This window comes from Lutra lutra, chromosome 11, assembly GCF_902655055.1.
Source record: "Lutra lutra chromosome 11, mLutLut1.2, whole genome shotgun sequence".
NCBI classification, from domain to species: Eukaryota; Metazoa; Chordata; class Mammalia; order Carnivora; family Mustelidae; genus Lutra; species Lutra lutra.
The window spans coordinates 97648903-97672156 of record NC_062288.1 but is presented as its reverse complement, the minus strand read 5'-3'; the positions used below and the strand labels follow the sequence as shown (position 1 = coordinate 97672156).

The window sequence follows — 23254 nt, the reverse complement described above, 5'->3', positions numbered from 1 at the left end:
AGCAAGACCACAGCATGGACAGAAGGGATGTGCCCATTTCAAGGCATAATGCTACGTTCTTAGTTTATTATTCTACGCTCAAGATACTCAGTTGCCCGTCCAAACGAGAGGTCAGAGGAAAAGGCAGAAAAATGTCAGTGTCGTTGAACAAAGGAATTAACAGAACCAGAATCAGAAGTACTTGGTTATAGGAACAATCACGCAGGGGTTTTAAATAACTTTCACAAATAAGTTTAAGGATCTAGGAGAAGAGATGGACAGGGTCATAATTGCATGAGAATTTCCATAAAGATTGACGCTGCACAGAGGAATTAAGTAAACAGGCCGGATATGAAGAACACAGAAACAGAAATGAAGTTGCTTAGGAGTCGACTTGGTTGAGCTGAGAAAAAAATCAGTGAGCATGGAAGCAGAGGAGGAGGACCAGAGAGGTCACCTGGACTGCTGACGTTGGAGAGGAGGAAGAAGAGGCGACTGCAAAGGCATGGGAGATGGCCAGCAAAGTGATGCTGCGATGAACAATGAAGAAGTGTCAGAACATGTCCACCGGATGCCGAAATGAGTGCACAGCATCTTCACACCTTCCTTCTTTGTGTGTCATGGGTACATTTGATTTTTTACTGATTTTCTGCTTCTTTCATCTCTTTCTCCTACCATTTTAAAAAAAGATTTTATTTTTTTATTTGACAGAGAGAGAGATCACAAGAAGGCAAAGAGGCAGGCAGAGAGAGAGGGGAAAGCAGGCTCCCAGCTGAGTAGAGAGCTGGATGTGGGCCTGGATCCCAGGACCCTGAGATCATGACCTGAGCCGAAGGCTTAGAGGCTTAAAGCACTAAGCCACCCAGGTGCCCCTCTCCTACCATTTTACATATACTTGTTCATGGTGGTAAAATTTACACTTTACTCCATGATTTACATAATATTTATCCCAGGATAATGAGGTTTTAGAGGGGGAATGTAGTCCATACCTCCTTCCATACCTGGAACTGCCATCCAGCAGAAGTGCAATGTCCCTCTGAAATATCTTTTCTTTTTTATTTATTTATTTATTTATTTTAGATTTTATTTAATTATTTGACAGATAGAGATCACAGGTAGGCAGAGAGGCAGGCAGAGAGAGAGGAGGGAAAGCAGGCTCCCTGCCGAGCAGAGAGCCTGATGCAGGGCTTGAACCCAGGACCCTGAGATCATGACCTGAGCCAAAAGCAGAGGCTATAACCCACTGAGCCACCCAGGCACCCCTGAAATCTCTTTTAAATCATGTGACTTGGCTTGACTTTTCTCTTTCATTCAGATTCCTCTAATGTCTCAATAGTGTCACTGGAGCAGTCAGCCAGCTGGTCTCCTGTCCTCTAACCTCTTCTTCCTCTGAATCATTGGCAAGAGTAGTAATTCTAAAATGTAAATTTTATCAAGTCATATCCCTGCTTAAAAATCCTTGCTAGTTACACATTGATATTAAATAAAGTTAAAATATAATTTGGCATTCAGTGCCCTCTGTTTTCTGACCCTCTTTACCTGCCTGTTACATTGTCACTATTTCCTCTTCTTCTCTGCCCTGCAATCATGGCTTTAGGGAATTTTTGAACTCTTGTGCTCTCATCCAGCTCTGTATTTTTCCCTGGATGTCCTCTTTTGGGTTGTCGTTATTTCAATAACTGGTACTACTTTTCTGGTCTCCAGCTAAACCTTTTCTGGTTCTTTCATACAGGAAGACTTCTGCAATCACCCCCAAAGTCTTACTCTAACTACTCCACCTCACTGGGGTACAAGGACCAACTACGGTCCTGTTGTACAGGGGAGGAGAGATGGGAGAAGGTGTTCAATATAGAGACTAGAAGGAGATAGTGCATAGCTACCCTGATTCATCTAATGCATATAAAGTTGTCTTACCTTTCTTTGGCTTTGGCTGAGGAATCTGTACTTTCTAAGATTCACTACTTCTTTTACATTTTATACATTATGTAAAAATTTATGTGTTATTCTGCATATAAAGTCTAGGAAAAGAGTTAATACTTATTTCAGAAATGAGATGGTTTTAACATTTAAGTAGTCCTCCTTATATAATTTCTCTCAAACTGTCTGTAGTGCCCCAGATGTGGCTTTTCCATGGCTTTGCCTTGTACAAACACTTTTAGTTATATTCCTATCACTATAAAGCAAGATGTTCAGTTGATGCTCCTCTCCTGAGGTACCTTCCACACTCAGACAAGATGCTATTTGCACAGGCAGCAGGTCCAGCAAAAGGACATTTTAGCAGCCTTGATAGCATCTCTTTCCTCAGAACAGGGACTCACACAGTTACCGGATGTGGATACATATGCTGTGCAGTATTTGAGTCTAAAATGGGAAAATGTGATTGTGGCCTTTGTGCTATGAACATTGGGGTACATATGGAAAGAGCCAAGATGCCCTTCAACAGACGAATGGATAAAGAAGATATGGTCCTTATATACAATGGAATATTACTCAGCCATCAGAAAGGATGAATACCCAACTTTTATATCAACATGGACAGGACTAGAGGAGATTATGCTGAGTGAAATAAGTCAAGCAAAGAAAGTCAATTATCATATGGTTTCACTTACTTGGGAAGCATAAGGAATAACATGGAGGACATAAGGAAAAGGAAAAGAAAAGCGAATTGGGGGAAATCTGAGGGCGAGATGAACCATAAGAGACTGTGGTTTTGGAAGGGAGGTGGTAGAGAATGGATTAGCTTGGTGGTGGGTATTAAGGAGGGCACGTATTGCATGGAGCACTGGGTGTGGTGCATAAACAATGAATCTTGGAACACTGAAAAAATAAAATTAAAAAAAATAATAAAATGTGAAAATGCTTTTCCCCCCAGTGGAAACATGGTAACTTCATACAAAATTTGGATGAGTAAGAACCAGTGGTCCAAAGTAAGATCCATGAGTAGGTCCATAATTACAAACAATGTGTAACAAATCAAAACAGCAAACAGTACTCTCAGGCCATATAATGGAGATTGAGTAAGGGTGGGAAGACCAATTATAGCTGTGCTCAACTCCACTGAACATGCTGCTTTGACATAAAAATAGACCCACACCCCACACCCCAACCCAACCTCCAGCCTCCTACCCAGCATCACCAGTATATGTATTGTCATCTCCTTCCTGGTTTCCAAGGCAATGCAGATGATGACTGCCATATCTGAGCCAAGTGGAAGAAAACACAGGCAAAGCTACTTTCTCTAAGTGATGCTCAGGATTCATCAAGTTGCCAGTTTTGATGTTAACACAGATAATTGCCCTAGTAGTTTCTGCCAGGCCCCCTTCACCTCCTTATTCCTTACACTATAAATCATGGGGTTCAGCATGGGCATTAAAATGGCATAGAAGACAGAAATTAACTTCTCCTGAAGGACAGAGGGGCCGGAGTGAGGCTGGATGTAAGTGAAAATGGTCATGCCATAGCACAGGACAACCACTGTGAGGTGAGAGGCACAGGTATGGAAGGCTTTCTTTCTTCCCTCTGTGGATTGGATCTTTAGGATGGTGGAGATGATCTGGATGTAGGATAAGAGAACCAGGCAGAAAGGTGTCATCAGCAGAACAATGCTAGAAACCATGATTGCGATCTCATTGGAGGAGGTGTCTACACAGGCCAGCCTGATCACAGCTAGGAGTTCACAGGATATGTGATCAATATATTTGTTTGTGCACATAGGCAGCTGAAAGGTGATGACAGTCTGCATGAGAGAGTTGATAGAACCACTGACCCAGGATGTGATGGCCAACCTAATACAGAGGCCTCCATGCATGATGACCGAGTATCTCAGGGGGTTACACACGGCCACATAGCGGTCATAGGCCATCACTGCCAGTAGAACAAACTCAATCCCACCCAAGCCCAGGGAGAAAAATAACTGGGCTGCACAGCTCACAAATGGGATTGCTTTATGCACTGCAAGGAAATGTGCCAGCATCTGAGGAACGATGCTTGTGGCATAGGAGACATCAATGAGGGAGAGGTTGGTGAGAAAGAAGTACATGGGAGTGTGGAGTCGGCTGTCCAGTCTGATCAGAAGAATGATGAGGAAGTTCCCCAGCACTGTCACCGTGTATGTGATCAAGAAGAGGATGAAGAGGGACACCTGTGTGTCCCAGTCACTGGACAGGCCGAGGAGAATAAACTCTCTCACCCATGTCTGGTTGTCTGTTTCCATTAACAAATGTGAAGATTATTAGTCTGCAGAGAGTCAGAGAGAAGAGAATCTCCTGAATTAAAGAACATAAGAATAACTTCTTAAGAGAATAAACATCTTAATGATCTGCCATAGCTAGATATTTTTGATCATATGGGCCAAGATGATAAGCTTGATCCTGATACCCATTGTGTAAACATGGGCCAAAGTTCAAGGACAACCCTACCCATATTTATTGCGCAAAACATGATGAAATGTATAAATAAATTAGAAAAGAAATAAATAAGGCTGGTGTCTCATGGAAAAATCTAGAATTAAAGGACCTGCTTATGAATCTTATTTTAATGACTTAACAGAGATGAGATTGAGTTAGATATTTAAACTTCTACGTACAAAACGGGCAACATTGCATAACTCACAGGCATGTTTAAGTTCAAATGTAGATAACTATGGGGAAAGTACTTCATGAACTCTTCTGACAGTAGCACTCCATTTATGGGTATGAGTTATAGCAGGAGCCCCACTCTGGCAGAGACAGAGTAACCATTTCTGTGTTCTCCTCTCATATCCTGTCCACAATTTCAGACATTAAAAAAAGGAAGCAAAACCTTTAGTAGATTTGAAATCTGGAAGGTGGGAAAATAAGGGTCTTTTGAGAATTTGGTGTCTTTGGTCTTTGGAAGGAAAGGCAGAAGAGTGGTTGTTTCATCTTGTTCTTTTTATTTTGCTACCCTTTTTCCCCACTCATTCTGACTTGCTTTGTATTTTTCTATAACTCCAGCCCTTGTGTATGGTCTCAGTAAAAAGGGCAGTATGTAAATGGCTGCTTTGGCTTTCTAGTATAAAAAGAGGAAGAGAAAACAAATCTGTTAACTTTTGTTGACTATTTAGCAGATCTGCATAGGAAGTAGACATTTGTTTTTGATTTTTGGCAAATATCTGTAAGTGCCATCTTTGCCAGACGCTGGGATTTCAAGGGCGATATTACACTTTCCTGTTCTCCTAATGCTCAAGAGGAAGAAAAAGACACAGAACAGATTGTCTTCCCATCACTGTCCCCCTGTTGCCTGTGCAAACTGCCTGGACAACAGGCCAGCATATGACTCACTCTGCTCCTCTCGCCCACCCTGCACATCTCTTTATTACAGCCTTTGTCTCATGACAAATGAGCGACAGTGTCACACCCCAGAGAAAGCAGGACCTTTAGAGCCTGGAAATTCTTGCTTTAAATCTCTTCTCTCCTGCTTACTGAAAGATAGAGCAAGCTACTTAGCCTCTTTCAGCTTTATATTTTTTAATTTGTAGAATGTGAGAAAATTTGGCCAACTGAAAGCGTCATTGGTGAACTCAAATGTCCAGCAAATCTACAGTTAGTAGTAGTACAGTTAGTTGCCATTAGTGACTGAATAGGCAGGTCTCCATCATTTAGTGAGGATAGCTGGTTGACCTTTCATTTCACATTGATCACAATTGGGATCTTAATCCTTTGTTCATTTTCCTTTCTACCATCCTGGGTTTCTCTTGCTCCTGGTTGATTCCTTTTCCCCTCATTATAGAAACTCAATCTTTGCTACATAATTACCATCCTGATTCTCTCTTCCTTTCATATCCAGAGTTCTTACATGACTGGATCCACTAGCAAGGTTTATTTCCTCACAACATTCATCCTTCAGGCCATGGAAATCTGGTTTCCATCTTCACTAGTCCATGAACGCTGCATTCTTGAAGGGCACTCATGGCTGTCTAATCATCAGATTCAGAGATCTTATTCTACTTTATTTCTTTATTGTTTAAACAACTGAACTATTTGTTCCTTCAAATTCTCCACTCTGTGATGCTCTTTTGTCCTGATTTTCTTCCAAACTAATGGTTTTGTCTGTAGTCTATGATAATTATTTTGAACTCTGTTCCTGTATTACTGTGAGGATTTTCTAAGGTTCTGTGCACAGGGCTTGTACTCTTCCTATAGCTTCTGCTTGGAGGACTTGTATCTAATACTGGATCTTCCATATAAAGCCCACAATGACCTCCTAGACATCTCTGCAAAGTCCAGATGCTTCTTCAACAGCATAATGAATGATTCCTAAATATCCCACCATTCATTCAACTCGTATGTCCACAAACTGTATGCCCTCCAGATTCCTTTATCTCTAGCAAGAGACTAAAATTCCTCCTCTCTCCCATGAAATCATGTTTAATTTTTCCTTCTTCCTTACACTCCACAGAATAAGTCCTCTTCTTTCATTGTTTAATTATAATTCTCCCATCTCTCCCTTCGACTTCATTCACACTGCTAATATACCACCACTGCCTTATCTCCCTCCATCTGGTCAGTGCAATTACTTGCTTTTGAATCTCGCTAATCCACCCATTGTCCACTGTTGCTAATACTTAAATACCCTTCATGGATACATCAGCTAATTACTTTTAACCCATCAAATGTATATATATTCCTAAAAAGTCCTTTGCCTTGGATTTAAAATCTTTAAATTTTGGTTAATTGATATCCAAATATTTCTGTTTTCTACAGTGATAGAGTCCATTCGAATACCTGGTAGATTAAGAAAATAAAAATAACATCTGTGTTTATTCTTTTTGTGTGGAATTATCTTTTTTGTGAATTTTACAGGTGTAATTATTCTAAATGGAATTTTTAAAATATAAATTACCTGACCTTATTGGGACCTTTAAAATAGGTCACATAATAGTAGAAAACTGAGACCCTTAAAAATGGAGGAGGGATCAGAAATGACACTGAAATTATAGGGAAAATCAGGTCTCAGGCATGAATGCAAACATCAACTCTTCATTGTTAAAACAGAACCTTTGGCCCCAGTTAAAGTACCTCCATGTGCCTTCTCTCATTATCCAGTTATTAATACAAACAGCAAATAGATCCAAAATTATTTCTTTCTAGGACAGAGATATGCAAATAAAAAACAAGTGTTCAGATTCCTAATAAAACATATTTTATCTAACTTAATACAACTAATTAGAAAGCTCCACTTTAATCAGTTATGGGGTTTTTTATTTAAATAAAGAAAATTCATCCATTTCCCTGAAACTGACATGACCTTGGATGTTGGGGAGCTAAACAGTCTTGTCTGGGACAAGTGGAAGTTCCAAATACAGAAGCAGAACACATGAAGGCAGGTCCCACAACCTACAGATAGCTCTCTCACGCTGCTCAAAATAACTCAGAGCCATACCTTCAACAAGTTGGCCTGTCCATGGAAATGGCACTTTCATTTAGGGAGAGATTTCTCTGATTCATGACTGAAGTGTTGGTTGATGTAGGCACTGAGAACATCCATCCAGAGCATGAATGCTTGCATCATCCTAATGTATGAAAAGAGAGAACCTATGGGTGGCTGAGGTGGCTGGTATCTCAAAGAGGGGTTTGACATCCTGAAAGGAAAAAAAAATTATTCTCTTTGTGGTCTTGTTAACTTCTTCTATCCAGATTTGGTAACCAGACTTTTCACTTAATCTGAGACTAATTACCAAGACCAAGTTTCTCAAACATGTATGAACCTGACATTCACTTTTGGTGACATATTTTATTATGGTATCATATAAATTCTTGTCTTCTTTATACTTCTTATTCCCTGTGGCTAAGATGAGGGTTTTCATGGCAATATAGTTGCCTCTGTCTGGCAAGTCTCCACAGTGCAATCTCGCAGCCAGTTCTAGAAAAACCAACCCTGGAATGGGTTAGGACACCTGAATCTTACCTCCAGTTCAGTGTCAAAGATTTTTTAGTAAGTCCTTAATTGCCTTACATCTTCATTTATCTATTTTTTTTTTAAAGAAAATCACAATATTGTGAGAGCCACTATTCAGAAAGACCTGAGATAGGAGGAGTTAAAGCAATTGATAATGTATCTTTTCTTGTCTGGAAATGTAATATTCTAATATTGCCACCACCTGCTAGTCAATATCAATATCTAACAAAAGGCATCATCATACTTGTGGTCTTCTTCCCTCTTTCTTTCTCTCTCTATATCAGTACTAAGATTTAGAATTAAGAATCCTGTTGTAGGGGCGCCTGGGTGGCTCAGTGGGTTAAAGCCTCTGCCTTCGGCTCAGGTCATGATCCCAGGGTCCTGGGATCGAGCCCCACATTGGGCTCTCTGCTCAGCGGGGAGCCTGCTTCCTCTTCTCTCTCTCTCTGCCTGCCTCTCTGCCTACTTGTGATCTCTATCTGTCAAATAAAATAAATAAAATCTTAAAAAAAAAAAGAATCCTGTTGTAAAATTATACCCAAGCTTCATGTTCCTGCAAAATACAGTCATTTAACCACATTTGCTATAATACTTAAGATGAGAAGATTTCACCAGTCATATTTCATGCCTCCCATTCAAGTCCCTAACAAGTCACATCATTTCTGTCTCTGTCCCTGCCAAGGCCACACTCCCACAGGCTGTGGATGCCATTCAGATGTTCATCATGCTCACAAAAGAGATGTGTCTGCTTTCCTCTAGGTTCAAACTGGTCTCAAGAGCTCTCCCTCCAACACAGGGATGGACACATAGAAGAGATACCCCCAAATTCCTTGGGTCCCCAGGGTGCTTCAGTCACCTGGGACTAGTTGCCATTACTAGGGACACTACTGGGAGGACGCTGACGAGAGCTCAGACACAGCTCACACACAGACCTAATGAGCTTCGGCAGCCGCTGCATTTGCTGGTGGGGCCTGACACATCCCCCCAGGAGCCTCCTTCGTGGCAGTGTTAATTGTTGCCACCACTCCCAATGCACAGGACAGGGTCTCCACCCTGCCCTTCTCCCTGTGGAAGGCTCTTCTCCATCCCTCTGCCTCTCACATCTTCATTATAGCCTTAGGTCATTCCAAATAGTCAGAGAAGCCAGCCTTCTGAGGTTGGAGGATGTCCTCCTAGAGCCCAAACCAGACGTTAGCCTTCAAGGCCCCAATCCAGGGAGCAGTGACTGAGGCTGCATCTAAGTCTGCTGGAAACACCAATTCTCCCCCTTTGGCTCCAGATGCTCTTACTTCTTCTGGAGACAGAAGAGATGTGCTTCCCTCCCCTGATGTACACACTATGTCCAGTGGGCCTCTGTGATCATTGCAAGTCTGATGGACATCCTAGCACATTCCTCATGATACTATTTAAGCTCCAAAAATAACAGCATCACATAGATAGATTTAAAAATCTAAATGTACAGACAGTTGATAAAGGAAGTTTTAGCAACTACTGAAAAAAAAATAGAAAAGAATTAAGATCATCCAAGATCGAAAAAACAGAAGAGTGAAATTTCTACCCCTCTTCAAACATTTTTTTTTAGGTTTCTAAACATATAATTGACAAATAAAATTGCAAAATATTAAAAGTCCACAACATGATGTCATATATGTATACATTGTGCAGGGATTCAACGTTTATATTTAATTAAACATTGTACTTAAGATCATTGTGGATATACACGCTGTTTTAGGAAATACTATAAGAGTATCCTTGTGCCTTTTCCCAGTTTCCCCATGGTAAGTAACATCCTGCAAAGCTACACTGCCATGTCAAAAGATAATATGATATATAAAAGCATATAACTATATACATATTAAATTTTAATGATATGCCAATGTGGTATTATAATGTCACAAGATATTAGCATTAGTATAGTTAAGAATACTCCATCACCACAAAAATCCCTCATGTTGTCCCTCATGAAGTGCCATACCACTTCCGTGAAGCCCCTACCCTCTCCTTGACATCTGGTAACCACTATCTGTTCTCTATATCTAGAATTTTGGCAGCTCAAGAATTATATATAAATGGAATCATCTAGTATATTTCTTCTAGAACTGGCTTTTTCACTCAACATAATTCTCTGGAGTTTCATCCAAGTTGTATCTATCAATTGTTTATTCTTTTTTAATGTTGATGAATATTCTATGATGTGTATGCACCACCTTTTACTTAATTGCCCACATTATGAAGGAGAACCAGATTGTTTCTGGATGGTGTTTTATAAATAAAGTATTTGTAAACACTAATATTTAAGTTTTTGTGTGAGAATAAATGTTCATTTTATTAGGATAAATGGCCAGCAGTGCTGTGGCTGCTCATAAGAGGATACAAAGCAAACTAACATATATACAAATGGAATCCCAGAAGGAGAACAGAAATAAAAGAATAAAGAATAAATATCTAAAAATATAATGACAGGAGATTTTCCCTAAATCATTAAGTACATCAAACCACAGATATTCAGAGAACACTAAGGAGGATAACTACAAAAAGAAGCAAACAAATTAAAAAAAAAAACGAGATATCATATTCCAACTGCTTTAAAGAAAAAAGATGAAAATCTTGGAAGTAACAAGAAAAACAGGTATGTTATATGCAAAAGAATAAAAATATGAATTAAAAGACTTCTCTTTAAAAATATGCAGGCTGGGGGCACCTGGCTGACTCAGTTGCTGGACTTTGTGACTCTTGATCTCGAGGTTGTAAGTTCGAGCCCTACACTGGGTGTAGAGATTACTTAAAATAAAATCTTAAAAAGTATAAGTTAAAAAAATGAAACAATGCAGGCTGGAAGGCAATGGGGTGATGATTAGAAAGTGCTGCTAAGAAAGAATAGTTGTGAACTCAAATTTCTATACCCAGAGAAAATATCTTCCAAAGATGAAGGAGAAACAGGAGTTCATCAGACAAACCAAAATAGAGTGTACTTCCAGAAAATCCTCCAAAATATGTTCATGGAGATTTCTCAGACAAAGGGAACTTGATACCAGATAGAATTTGGAAAGATTTCACAGAAAGATGTGAAAAGTGCTAGAAATGGTAAAATTGAAGATAAACATAATACTCATTTTTTAAGGATTTAACAGACAACAAGATAACAGCATAAAGTAGAGGCTGCTTGGTGTCAGCTCACAAGAAGGACCAGGAGTTGCACATGACCTTCAGCTTCAACAGACCAGACACAGAATGTGATCCAGACTGGAGATTCAGTTTGCTTCTAATTTCATTTTCTTTTAATTTGGTTTGCTCCTGATGTAGCAAATATATAGTACAAAGAATATTTTTTAAAAACCAGGATATAAGGGGCACCTGGATGGCTCAGTCATCCAGCTCTTAGTTTCAGCCATAATCTCATGGGTTGTGAGATGGAGCCCTACATTCCTCAGCAAAGAATCTGCTTGAGATTTTCTCCCTCTCCCTCTCCCTTTTCCTCTGAACCTTCCCCTCCATGCACTCTCTCTAAATAAAATATATATACATATATATGCATATATGTATATCATATATGTATATATGTATATTTTAAAAATATATATTTTAATAATCAGGATGCAAGTGGAAGAAAGGTAGTCATGAGAACATTTAGTGAATAATTGATACTTGGGATTTTTAAAATTTTATTAAGTATAATGATAGTATTTGGTTATAAATTTAAGAAGTTTTTATCTTTTAGAAGTTCAAGTAAGATATCACTTCAGAATGATTGAGGCAAGGGGAAATGGTGAGGTTGTATATAAACAAGATTGGCCACGATTTGATCATTTTGAGGTTGAGTGTGTTTAAGGGGACTATACACACACATATATACTATGTGTGCCTTGAAAGAAGACTGCAGTAGATGTGTGAAAAAATTTATAGTTTATAATGTACCCTTTGGTGCTATTGGAAAAGTTTTGCCAGGAGCAAGTAATTCAAAAAAAAAGTAATAAAGTAATAAAAATCAATTTTCAAAATCTTGGCTTTATGCCCTGCTAGCAGTGTGGTCTTAAGGATGTTTCTTAACCTCTCTGTGACTCTGGTGACTCTTCTTTGAAATAGGCCTAATAAAAGTGTCTTCCCCCAGGGATATCACTGAGCACCAAATTAGTTAACATGTGAAAGTGGTTCCTGCCTTGCTTATAAGAACTCAAATTTCATCATTTTACTTGTGTTGTTGAGAAAAAGAAATAAGGAAATGGTCTAATGCTTGAGGATTCACAAGTCTCACCACATTAACACATTACTCAGGTAGAATAAATTGTTGAAGAGTTGGGACGTCTTCCACTGGGAAACAATAACTTGTGGGTTGCTTTGTTGTATATGCTCTAACCCAGTGGCTCTCCACTGGGGTGGGGGGGCAATTATATCCATTGGGGACTTGGTTCTAGTGGGTTGAGGTCAGGGGTGCTACCAAAGACCCCACAATGGACAGGACAGTCCCCTACAACAAAGTATATGGCTCAAAACATCAACAGCAACAAGGTTGAGAAACTGTTCTAATCTGTGACCAGCATGTGGAACTGTTTCTTCCAGAGCCAGAAGAACACTCAGATCTAGGTTCCGAATGGTAAATCAGAGAGTAGCATTTTTCATAGTTAGACCTGTCATGTCAAAAATCACTTAAATGCATCCCTTTTAAGATTAAAAATCTACCAAAATCCTTTATTTGCTTTTGTATGCATAGAGAAAATAGATAAATCAAGTTTTTTTGACTAAAAGACATGTGTTCACAGATGTTCTAAGATTCCACACATGCATTTAAGTACCTCTATCCTGGGGCGCCTGAGTGGCTCAGTGGGTTAAGGCCTCTGCCTTCGGCTCGGGTCATGGTCCCGGGGTCCTGGGATCGAGCCCCGCGTCGGGCTCTCTGCTCGGCAGGGAGCCTGCTTCCACCTCTCTCTCTCTTCCTGCCTCTCTGCCTGCTTGTGGTCTCTGTCAAAATACATAAATAAAATCTTTAAAAAAAAAAATAAGTACCTCTATCCTGGTGACTAATTACCCTAAAGCCCTGTGGAGATTAAATGTTATGGTCCAGCAGAGAAACAGGACAACCTTTCATACCCAGAAGTCCCCAAAGGGCTTTTGTTTTACAGACAAACTTTAAGGATGCCTTTATGGTTATTAAATACTAAATCAGATTTTTATTCTCAAATATTTCTCAGTGCCTAACATTAAAAACAAGTTTCCCCTTAATGGCTCTAGTGTAGTATTTCCTCTTATGTCGCCCTTCATCGACAGCCCTTTCCTCTCTCCTGCGTGTCCAGATTGTCCTTCATGAGCATCTACTAATCAGGAATGCCTGTGGTCTCCACGTGGCCCACTAGGATTTAATGTATTGGCAGTGGCTGAGAAAATGTTGCCCTGAAAAATATACAGTCAATGCAACAAAAAAGAGAAAAACAGAAATTTAACCAATAGACTCTGAGGTACATGATATGTTTCCACATACCTAATGCCCACTCTCAACATTTCTGCTTTCTCAAAAGGAAGACTAGATGACCCTTTGGGTGAAGAAGGTCAACAAGCTCTGCAGCTGGGGGAAGGTGAGGGATCATGGGATGGAAAGTGAACAGAAGTCACACTGTAACTACATTCCAGTCACAAAATGGAGTGCAGTGTTTTCAGCTATTCTCCTCCTGGCTGTTGCTAATTTTCTTCTTTCATCTCCTTTCCTGTACCACTTTACACAGGCTATGTTTATAGTGTCGTGTTTTTCACATTAGTACACAGGTAGCAGACTGCCCATGCAGGACTTTGACATCCTAGAGGAAGAGTGGAGTAAACATGGGAGGAAGGTGATATGTTCATTTGGGCAGCTGAAGCTGTGAAATGTAAGCAATTAACCTCTCATGATTTTTTTTTTCAACCAGTATCCGAACCTTCCTTCTGCGTTTGGGGTATCCTACCCCCCAAAAGAGGCTAACATGTTTTCAGCATTCCTGGCAGCAAGAGCACAGAGTGTGACCCAGGCTCTGTCACTCAGGGGTGTTTATGCTGGATTTGGGACAAGGAACCAACAATCCAAAAGGGTGGAACTTCCCAGAGTTAAACACTGTGAGGCTGGCACTGGAGGCAGAGCAAATGTCATTTCTAGAATCAGCAGTGGTACTGGTGCACTAGGGGTATCTGCAGCACACACTACACTCTCAGACCCAGGAAAGGCTGGTGGTGTCTGCCAGGGACTACTTCCGCAGAAGGATTTTCGACCATTTTTTGTAATGTTGGTCAATTCCATGCCTGATTTCAGAGAATCTGTGAGCTATTTAGTCCCCTTTAATAACTGTGTTTTCTGCTTACATTAGCCAAACTTTTCCTTCTCCTGCTTGTAACTATGATCATTGGATGAAGATATATGGAAATTTGGTAAATAATAGGAATAGTTCAATGAGTGGGGTTTTTTCCTTCTTTCCATTTTTGTTTTACTATCGTAACAGGAGAAGGGAAAAAGAAAAAGGGTTTCCTTTTGTGTTTGTTTATCTGCTTTTTCCTTTAAAAGCTTGGCTCAGGATATAACCACAGGGAGGAGGCCTTCAAAGAAAGGTCATGAAGATTAACTCTTGAAGCTTCAAGGCACCAACCTCAACTCACTCACCTGCCATGACCTGCTTTGCACTAAGATGATAGCTTTGCCCTATAGAAGGATGACTCACCACAGAGAATCAGGAAAAGCACTTCAAGCTGTCTGTCAGCAATTGCCTCTCTGGACACCTTTCAAAGCCAGCCTTCTGTCCCTGGCAGGGTCAATTTTCTAGCTTAAGCATTTAGAGCTAATTGAAAATATATTTGGTTTGCTTTTCTAGCTACCTTTATTTTCTGGGAAAGTCTTTAGTATTTCCCTCCCTCTCAATCCTCTCAATCTTTTTGTCCTACTCACCTGAAACCCAGAAGGTAGCTTGTTAGGTCTGCAGAGGCATGTCACTCCTCAAATCATGAAAGCACCTTGACTAGTTCTTTCCAGTTGTAAAGGCCTTTGGGTTTTCTATTTCCTTTTTGAAGAAATGAGATGTAATTCCCTTCCCTTTGTCAAATGGATTTTTCTGATTATCCCTGGTTTAAAGTTCCTTGGCATTTACGAGTACTTCTCAAAAACCTTTGGAATTAATAACCAACAACTTCTGCAAATTCTTTACCATAGTTCTTCTATAAGAGATGTGTCTAAAAGTTTGGATCCCTCCTAAAACAAAACATTTTAGTGTAATATTCAAATACTATTTTTAAATTAACAGATGCAGTTTTACCTCCCAAATTTTCTAAGAACAGAAACTCATGAAAGTGCATCTATAAACCTTAGATAACTAATCTAGCACAATTACAGTCAGCAAAATAGCCATAATATGCAAACTGCACATTCACATGATAGGCAGCAGGGAAGTTTTTCTGGAAAAAATGGACTTAATCACTGATATATAAAATATAAGCTGGAGTTAATATGATGTATGTGGAGAGGGTGTCCTGGAGAGTGGAGAAGTGAAAAAGAACTTGATGTCTGTGAAAGAGAATGGTCTCTGTACGGCTCTGGCTGTAAGAGGTATCACAGAGCTATGTGTTACCACAGGAGCCTGGATAGGTGAGTGAAATCAAAACATAAGATATAAAAAATTTTAGTCCCTCACAACCCAAAAGGACATGATTATATGTGCCTGGCTACAGTGTGGAGAGAGGATTGTTGGATACAGGAATAGATAGAGGGCCAACCAGGTTAGAGGTATGGCCATCCTTGAAGAGAACTGATAGAAGGCTGGACTTGAACAAGGTAGTGTCCATGGAGAAAAGGAAACGAATTTGAAATCTGGGAGGTGAAATTCATGTGGCTTAATTATGCATTGCCTTGATGCTCATCAGCAAATTCTTGATTCTTATCTTGGATGGTTCTGTGCAAGTCAGCCACCCTTGTGACTTGACCTCATCTCCCTCACTCTCTCAGCACCTGCTGTTTTCTGACAATGTTTGGCACTTTCTACCTCAGATCTTTGCCTGGGTTGCTCTCTTGACCAGGACCTTCTTCTCCAAATACCCACATGGCTCATTCAACATCTCCTTTAAAGATCTGCCCAAATAATTGCATTCTCACTGAGACAACCAAGATCTCCCTTTCCTCCACACAACTGATCTTCCTCCTTTTCTTTTTTCTATAGACTGATCATCTTTGAACATCCTTTAAAGTTAACATATCCTTTTCTTACTACTGTGTTTGCTAAATCTCTTCCCAGTAGAAAGTAAGCACAATGAGGAAAAAGATTTTAGTCTCTTTCACTCACGGATCTATCAGCAGGTCCTAGAACACAACTAGAATACATAAATTCACAATAAGTATTCGATGAAGGAATGAATAAATGAAGAAGGAATATATTAATTATCACCATTGTTTTGATGATGAGACCCACTAAATACCAAAGAAATCTTTTTTATTGCCTTCAAGTCTCATCTGAACTTTCTTAGCATGTTTGTTTCCAGGTTGCTGACTGTTATACATGCTAAAGCCAGTTGCCTATATTTTCTGAACTAAAATGACATAAACTCAAATTCTATAGCATTTTCAAATCTGCTAAATCCTTTAATTCACAGCTTGAAGAACATGGTAATAAAAAGCATTCTATAAGGAGAATTAAGGTCAAAATGGAAGGCCATCCATGAGTGAAGTCATCCAAACTCATTTTAAAGGTGCATTTGCTTGGGGACTACATTGCAAAAACTGTATCACCTTGCTTTTCATGGTCAAAATCAAGACACACTTGAAAGACAACTTGTAGCCTCTGGAATCTAGAATATAAATGTTGACCAAAAGACTAATCATTTGCCTATAACTGATTACCTTGAACATTCTAACCTAACATGCTCAGTGGCTTAAGGATTAATATTAGTGCAGTATTTTCTATCACTGTATGTTACTTTTTAAAAATGAGATATGGAGGAGTCAAGATGGAGGAGGAATAGCAGACTGAGATGACATCAGGTAGCAGGAGTACAGCTAGATAGATATCAAACCATTCTGAACACCTACAAACTCAACAGGAGACTGAAGAGAAGAAGAGCAGCAATTTTAGAAATAAAAACTGACCACTTTCTGAAAGGTAGGACGTGCAGAGAAGTAATCTGAAGCAACAGGAAGATAGACCGCAGGGGGAGGGGCCAGCTCCCAGAAAGCGGTGGAGCAATGGAGCACAAAATTCAAACTTTTAAAAGTCTGCTCCACTGAGGGACATCACTCCAGAGGCTAAACGTGGTGGAGCCCTCACAGAGACAGTGTGGTCTCAGGTCCCGTGGGGTCACAGAAGGATCGGGGGTGTCTGAGTGTAGCAGAGCTCACAGGTATTAGAGCAGGGAAGCCAACTACAGAGACGGAACCGAGGAGTGAGCTCTCAGCTCGGGATTACCTTAAACTGTGTTCTGTGACACAATCAGTCCACTGCTCTTTGAGCAGGGACCCCACAAGTAGCAGATCGGGGAGAGCCACAGGAAGAGCAGAGCAGCAGGAATCTGCTGGGTTTGGAGACTCCAAATGGGGCTCTGTGCTAGAGACAGAAATGCTTGGTCACAGGTCAGGTGAGCTTGGAGTGCAGCTGGAGACCAGGGAGATGGGAGTGATTGAGCGCTCTTCTCGGAGGGCGCACTGAAGAGTGGGACCCCAAGCTCTCAGCTCCTCCTAGCCAGAGATTGGGAGGCCAGCATCTTCATTCCCATCCTCCAGAACTCTACGGAAAGTGTTCAGGGAACAAAAGCTCCAGAGGGTGAACTCAAGCAAATTACTTAGCCTGGCCCCTGGCAAGGGCAGGGCAATTCTGCCTCAGGCAAAGACATTTGAGAATCACTACAACAGGCCCCTACCCCAGAAGATCAGCAAGAACATCCAGCCAAGACCAAGCTCACTGACGAAGGACAGCAGAATTACAGAGGAGGGGAAAGCAAAGCATGGAATTCATGGCTTTCTCCCCATGATTCTTTAATCTTACAAAGTTAATTAAATTTTTTCAATTCTTTTTCTTATTCTAATTTTTTAAACTTTTCCTCTTTCTTCTTTTAACATTTTTAAACTAGTTTATCTTAACAATGCCTTTCTTTTATATATTTATATATTTATATTTTAATTTCTTTTCAGCGTAACAGTATTCATTGTTTTTGCACCACACCCAGTGCTCCATGCAATACGTGCCCTCCCCAATACCCACCACCTGGTTCCCCCAAGCACCCCCTACCTGTTCAAAACCCTTAGGTTGTTTTTCGGAGTCCATAGTCTCTCATGGTTCACCTCCCCTTCCAATTTCCCTCAACTCACTTCTCTTCTCCATCTCCCCATGTCCTCCATGTTATTTGTTATGCTCCACAAATAAGTGAAACCATATGATAATTGACTCTCTCTGCTTGACTTATTTCACTCAGCATCATCTCTTCCAGTCCCATCCATGTTGCTACAAAAGTTGGGTATTCATCCTTTCTGATGGAGGCATAATACTCCATAGTGTATATGGACCACATCTCCCTTATCCATTCGTCCGTTGAAGGGCATCTTGGTTCTTTCCACAGTTTGGCAACTGTGGCCATTGCTGCTATAAACATTGGGGTGCAGATGGCCCTTCTTTTCACTATATCTGTATCTTTGGGGTAAATACCCAGTAGTGCAATTGCATGGTCATAGGGAAGCTCTATTTTTACTTTCTTGAGGAATCTGCACACTGTTCTCCAAAGTGGCTGCACCAACTTGCATTCCCACCAACAGTGTAAGAGGGTTCCCCTTTCTCCACATCCCCTCCAACACTTGTTGTTTCCTGTCTTGCTAATTTTGGCCATTCTAACTGGTGTAAGGTGATATCTCAATGTGGTTTTAATTTGAATCTCCTGATGGCTAGTGATGATGAACATTTTTTCATGTGTCTGATAGCCATTTGTATGTCTTCATTGGAGAAGTGTCTGTTCATATCTTCTTCCCATTTTTTGATATGATTATCAATTTTGTGTGTGTTGAGTTTGAGGAGTTCTTTATAGATCCTGGGTATCAACCTTTTGTCTGTACTGTCATTTGCAAATATCTTCTCCCATTCTGTGGGTTGCCTCTTTGTTTTGTTGACTGTTTCCTTTGCTGTGTAGAAGCTTTTGATCTTGATGAAGTCCCAAAAGTTCATTTTCACTTTTGTTTCCTTAGTCTTTGGAGACATATCTTTTTATTTATTTATTTATTTATTTGACAGAGAGAGATCACAAGTAGGCAGCAAGACAGGCGGGGGGGAGGGGGGGAGCAGGCTCCCTGCTGAGCAGAGAGCCCGATGCAGGGCTTGATCCCAGGACCCTGAGATCATGACCTGAGCTGAAGGCAGAGGCTTAAGGCACTGAGCCACCCAGGCGCCCCTGGAGACATATCTTGAAAGAAGTTGCTGTGGCTGATATCGAAGAGGTTACTGCCTATGTTCTCCTCAAGGATTCTGACGGATTCCTGTCTCAGGTTGAGCTCTTTTATCCATTTTGAGTTTATCTTTGAGTACGGTGTAAGAGAATGGTCGAGTTTCATTCTTCTACATATAGCTGTCCAGTTTTCCCAGCACCATTTATTGAAGAGACTGTCTTTTTTCCACTGTATATTTTTTCCTGTTTTGTCAAAGATTATTTGCCCATAGAGTTGAGGGTCCATATCTGAGCTCTCTATTCTGTTCCACTGGTCTATGTGTCTGTTTTTATGCCAGTACCATGCTGTCTTGGTGATCACAGCTTTGTAGTAAAGCTTGAAATCAGGTGACGTGATGCCACCAGTTTTATTTTTGTTTTTCAACATTTCCTTAGCAATTTGCGGTCTCTATGAAAGACCCACAGCAAAAATCATCCTCAATGGGAAAAAGCTCGCAGCCTTCCCGCTGAGATCAGGAACACGACAAGGATGCCCACTCTTACCACTCTTGTTCAACATAGTATTAGAAGTCCTAGCAACAGCAGTCAGACAACAAGGAGAAATAAAAAGTATCCAAATTGGCAAGGAAGAAGTCAAACTCTCTCTCTTCGCAGATGACATGATTCTTTATATGGAAAACCCAAAAGACTCCACCCTGAAACTACTAGAACTCATACAGCAATTCAGTACCATGGCAGGATACAAAGTCAATGACAGAAATCAGTGGCTTTCTTTTACACTAACAATGAAAATACAGAAAGGGAAATTAGAGAATCGATTCCATTTACTATAGCACCAAGAACCATAAGATACCTGGGAATAAACCTAACCAAAGAGGTAAAGGCTCTGTACTCAAGGAACTACAGAACATTCATGAAAGAAATTGAAGAAGACACAAAAAGATGGAAAACCATTCCATGCTCTTGGATCAGAAGAATAAACATTGTTAAAATGTCTATACTGCCTAGAGCAATCTATACTTTTAATGCCATTCCAATCAAAATTCCACCGGTATTTTAGAAAGAGCTGGAGCAAATAATTCTAAAATTTGTATGGAAATAAAGCCTTTCTTAAAAAAAAATCTTTTTAAACCTTTATTATTATTGTCATATTTTATCCTTCCTTGTGTCTAACTTTATTTTTTGTATACATATAGGGTTTTTCTTCTAAAAATTTTTGGGATACAACACTTCTAATAGATCAAAATATACCCTAAATCTAGCATAGGGCTTTGTTCTAGTCTCCAGCCTGAGAAAATTCTCTCCACTTTATTTTTCTTTCTTTTCCCAACCAATTTATCTTATCAATTCTATTTTTAGAATTTTTTAAAATTTTTCATCTTTACAGTCATATTCCATCCCTTCATCATATTTACCCTTATTTTTGTATATACATAAGTTATTCTTTCTTTAAAATTTTGGGAGGTAGTTCCTTCTAAGAGACCAAAATACACCCCAAATCAAGTGGGTAGCCCTATTCTACTCACCAGTCTAATATATATACATACATATATATATACATATACATATCAAAATATACCCTAAATCTAGCACAGGACTTTGTTCTAGTCTCCAGCCTAAGAAAATTCTCTCCACTTTATTTATTTTATATATATGTATGTATGTATTTATTTATATATTATTTATTTATATATATATATAAATATATATATTTATATATATAAATATTTATATACATTATATATATTATTATATATTTATAGATATATTATTTGTATAAAATTTATTATATATATATTTTTTAATATATCCAGAAGGCAACGAGAGGATGTAAAGAGGCAACCAGAGCTGGGTTGGAGAAGGAGAGGGCCAAGGTGGAGAAGGCCGAGGAGGTGGTGGCTGGAGAGGAGGCTCCCATGGAGAGGGCAGAGGTCAAGGCGAGCATGGATCTTTCAGCCCCGGTGAACGGCGAGGCCATGTCCCAGAAGGGGGAGAGCATGGGCGAGGCCATGTCCCAGAGGGGGGAGAGCGTGGAAGACAAGGAACAGGACGAAGGACAGAATTCTGAGGAGGGGCCGGGGTGTGGCTCCTCCGAAGAGCCATTACACAATGACTTCTCTTTACACCCTTTACATCTTTTTCTACACTGCCATATTATCCAGATAAGAATATATGAATGAGGGAATAAAATACTAAAAGGGTGGCAAAGACCCCAGAAAAACGTATGCTAAACAAATCAGAAGAGACCCCAAATTGGAGGAAGAAGATAGGGTGTAAAGAGATGTTTTACACAGTGACAGTGCACAGGAGGGCCCCGAGCTGGACGTGCCTGGGAAGGAGCGTCAGGAGCACATGAGGGGGCGGATAGACTCGGAGTTCCTGGACTCGCAGGACAGCTGAGCCCTGGCGGCCAGGCCTACCCGTCGCAGGTAGATGCCCCAGGCCTGCCCCAGGCCTGCCCCAGCCCCCACCCACCACCCACGGAGCAGAGACCTGTTGGGGAAGCCCCGTGCTGTCCCTTTGTATCTGTCCCCTGGGTTGTTTTTCTGCCTAACTTCTGTGATTTCCAACCAACATGAAATGACTATAAAGGGTTTTTTTAATGAAAAAAAGAAAAACTCACCACACAAAAAGGAACAAGAGGGAGTCCAAAGGCTAGGGACCTAATCTATATGGAGATTGGTAATATGTCAAATCTAGAGTTCAGAATGACAATTCTCAAGGTGCTAGCCGGGCTCAAAAAAGGCATGGAAGATACTAGAGAAACCCTGTCTGGAGAAATAAAAGCCCTTTCTGGAGAAATGAAAGAACTCAAATACATGGAAGACAAAGATCATCCTACTAAAGAATGAATGCATCAACCAGGAACTTAAAGAAGAAATGAAAAAATTCATGGAAACAAATGAAAATGAAAACACAACTGTTCAAAATCTTTGGGACATGAGGCACCTGGGTGGCTCAGTTGGTTGAGCGACTGCCTTGGGCTCAGATCATTATCCCGGACTTCTAAGATCGAGTCCCGCCTAGGGCTCCCAGCTCCTTGGGGAGTCTGCTTCTCCCTCTGACCTTCTCCTCTCTCATGCTCTCTCTCACTCATTCTCTCTCAAATAAATAAATAAAATCTTTTAAAAAAAATATTTGGAACACAGCAAAGGCACTCCTGAGAAGAAAATATATAGCTATACAAGCCTTCCTCAAGAAACAAGAAAGGTCTCAAGTACACAACCTAACCCTACACCTAAAGGAGCTGGAGAAAGAATGGCAAAAATAAAAGACTAAATCCAGCAGGAGAAAAGACATAATAAAGATCACAGCAGAAATCAATGAAATAGAAACCCAAAAAACCACATTAGAACAAATCAACAAAACTAGGAGCTGGTTCTTTGAAAGGATTAATAAGATTGATAAACCCCTGGCCAGACTTCTCAAAAAGTAAAGAGAAAGGACCCAAATAAATAAAATCATGAATGAAAGAGGAGAGATCACAACCAACACCAAAGAAATACAGACAATTATAAGAAGATATTAGGAACAACTACATGTCAGCAAATTTGACAATCTGGAAGAAACAGACATTCCTAGAGACATATAAACTTACCAAAACTGAACCAGGAAGAAATGGAAAACTGGAACAGATGCATAACCAGGAAGATATTGAAGTAGTCATCAAAAATATCCCAACAAACAAGAGCCCCGGGCCAGACGGCTTTCCAGGGGAATTCTACCAAGCATTTAAAGAAGAATTAATTCCTATTCTCCTGAAACTGTTCCAAAAAATAGAAATAGAAGGAAAATTTCCAAACTAGTTTTATGAGGCCAGCATTACCTTGATCCCAAAACCAGACAAAGACCCCATCAAAAAAGAATTACAGACCAATATCCTTGATGAACACAGATGTGAAAATTCTCACCAAAATACTAGCCAATAGGATCCAACAGTACATTAAAAGGATTATTCACCACGACCAAGTGGCATTTATTCCAGGGCTGCAAGGTTGGT

The 23254-nt window shown here is 40.1% G+C and overlaps 1 protein-coding gene and 1 long non-coding RNA gene across 2 annotated transcripts in view; both read right to left on the bottom strand.

The window, feature by feature from the left end:
• Nucleotides 1-3238: 3238 nt before the first annotated feature.
• LOC125081112 (olfactory receptor-like protein OLF3) lies at nt 3239-4192 on the bottom strand. Its single transcript, XM_047695591.1, has one exon. The coding sequence runs from the start codon at nt 4190-4192 to the stop codon at nt 3239-3241; it is 954 nt and encodes a 317-aa protein (XP_047551547.1).
• Nucleotides 4193-7450: 3258 nt separating this feature from the next.
• LOC125080780 (uncharacterized) overlaps nt 7451-23254 on the bottom strand; it is a 55192-nt gene continuing 39388 nt past the window's right edge. The window contains exon 8 of the long non-coding RNA XR_007121472.1: nt 7451-7510. This is a non-coding gene — a long non-coding RNA (uncharacterized LOC125080780). The remainder of the gene's footprint in view (nt 7511-23254) is intronic.

What these genes read in the sequence shown, in the direction of transcription:
- LOC125081112 (XM_047695591.1), bottom strand. Translation starts at nt 4,192, where the DNA reads ATGGAAACAGACAACCAGACATGGGTGAGAGAGTTTATTCTCCTCGGC.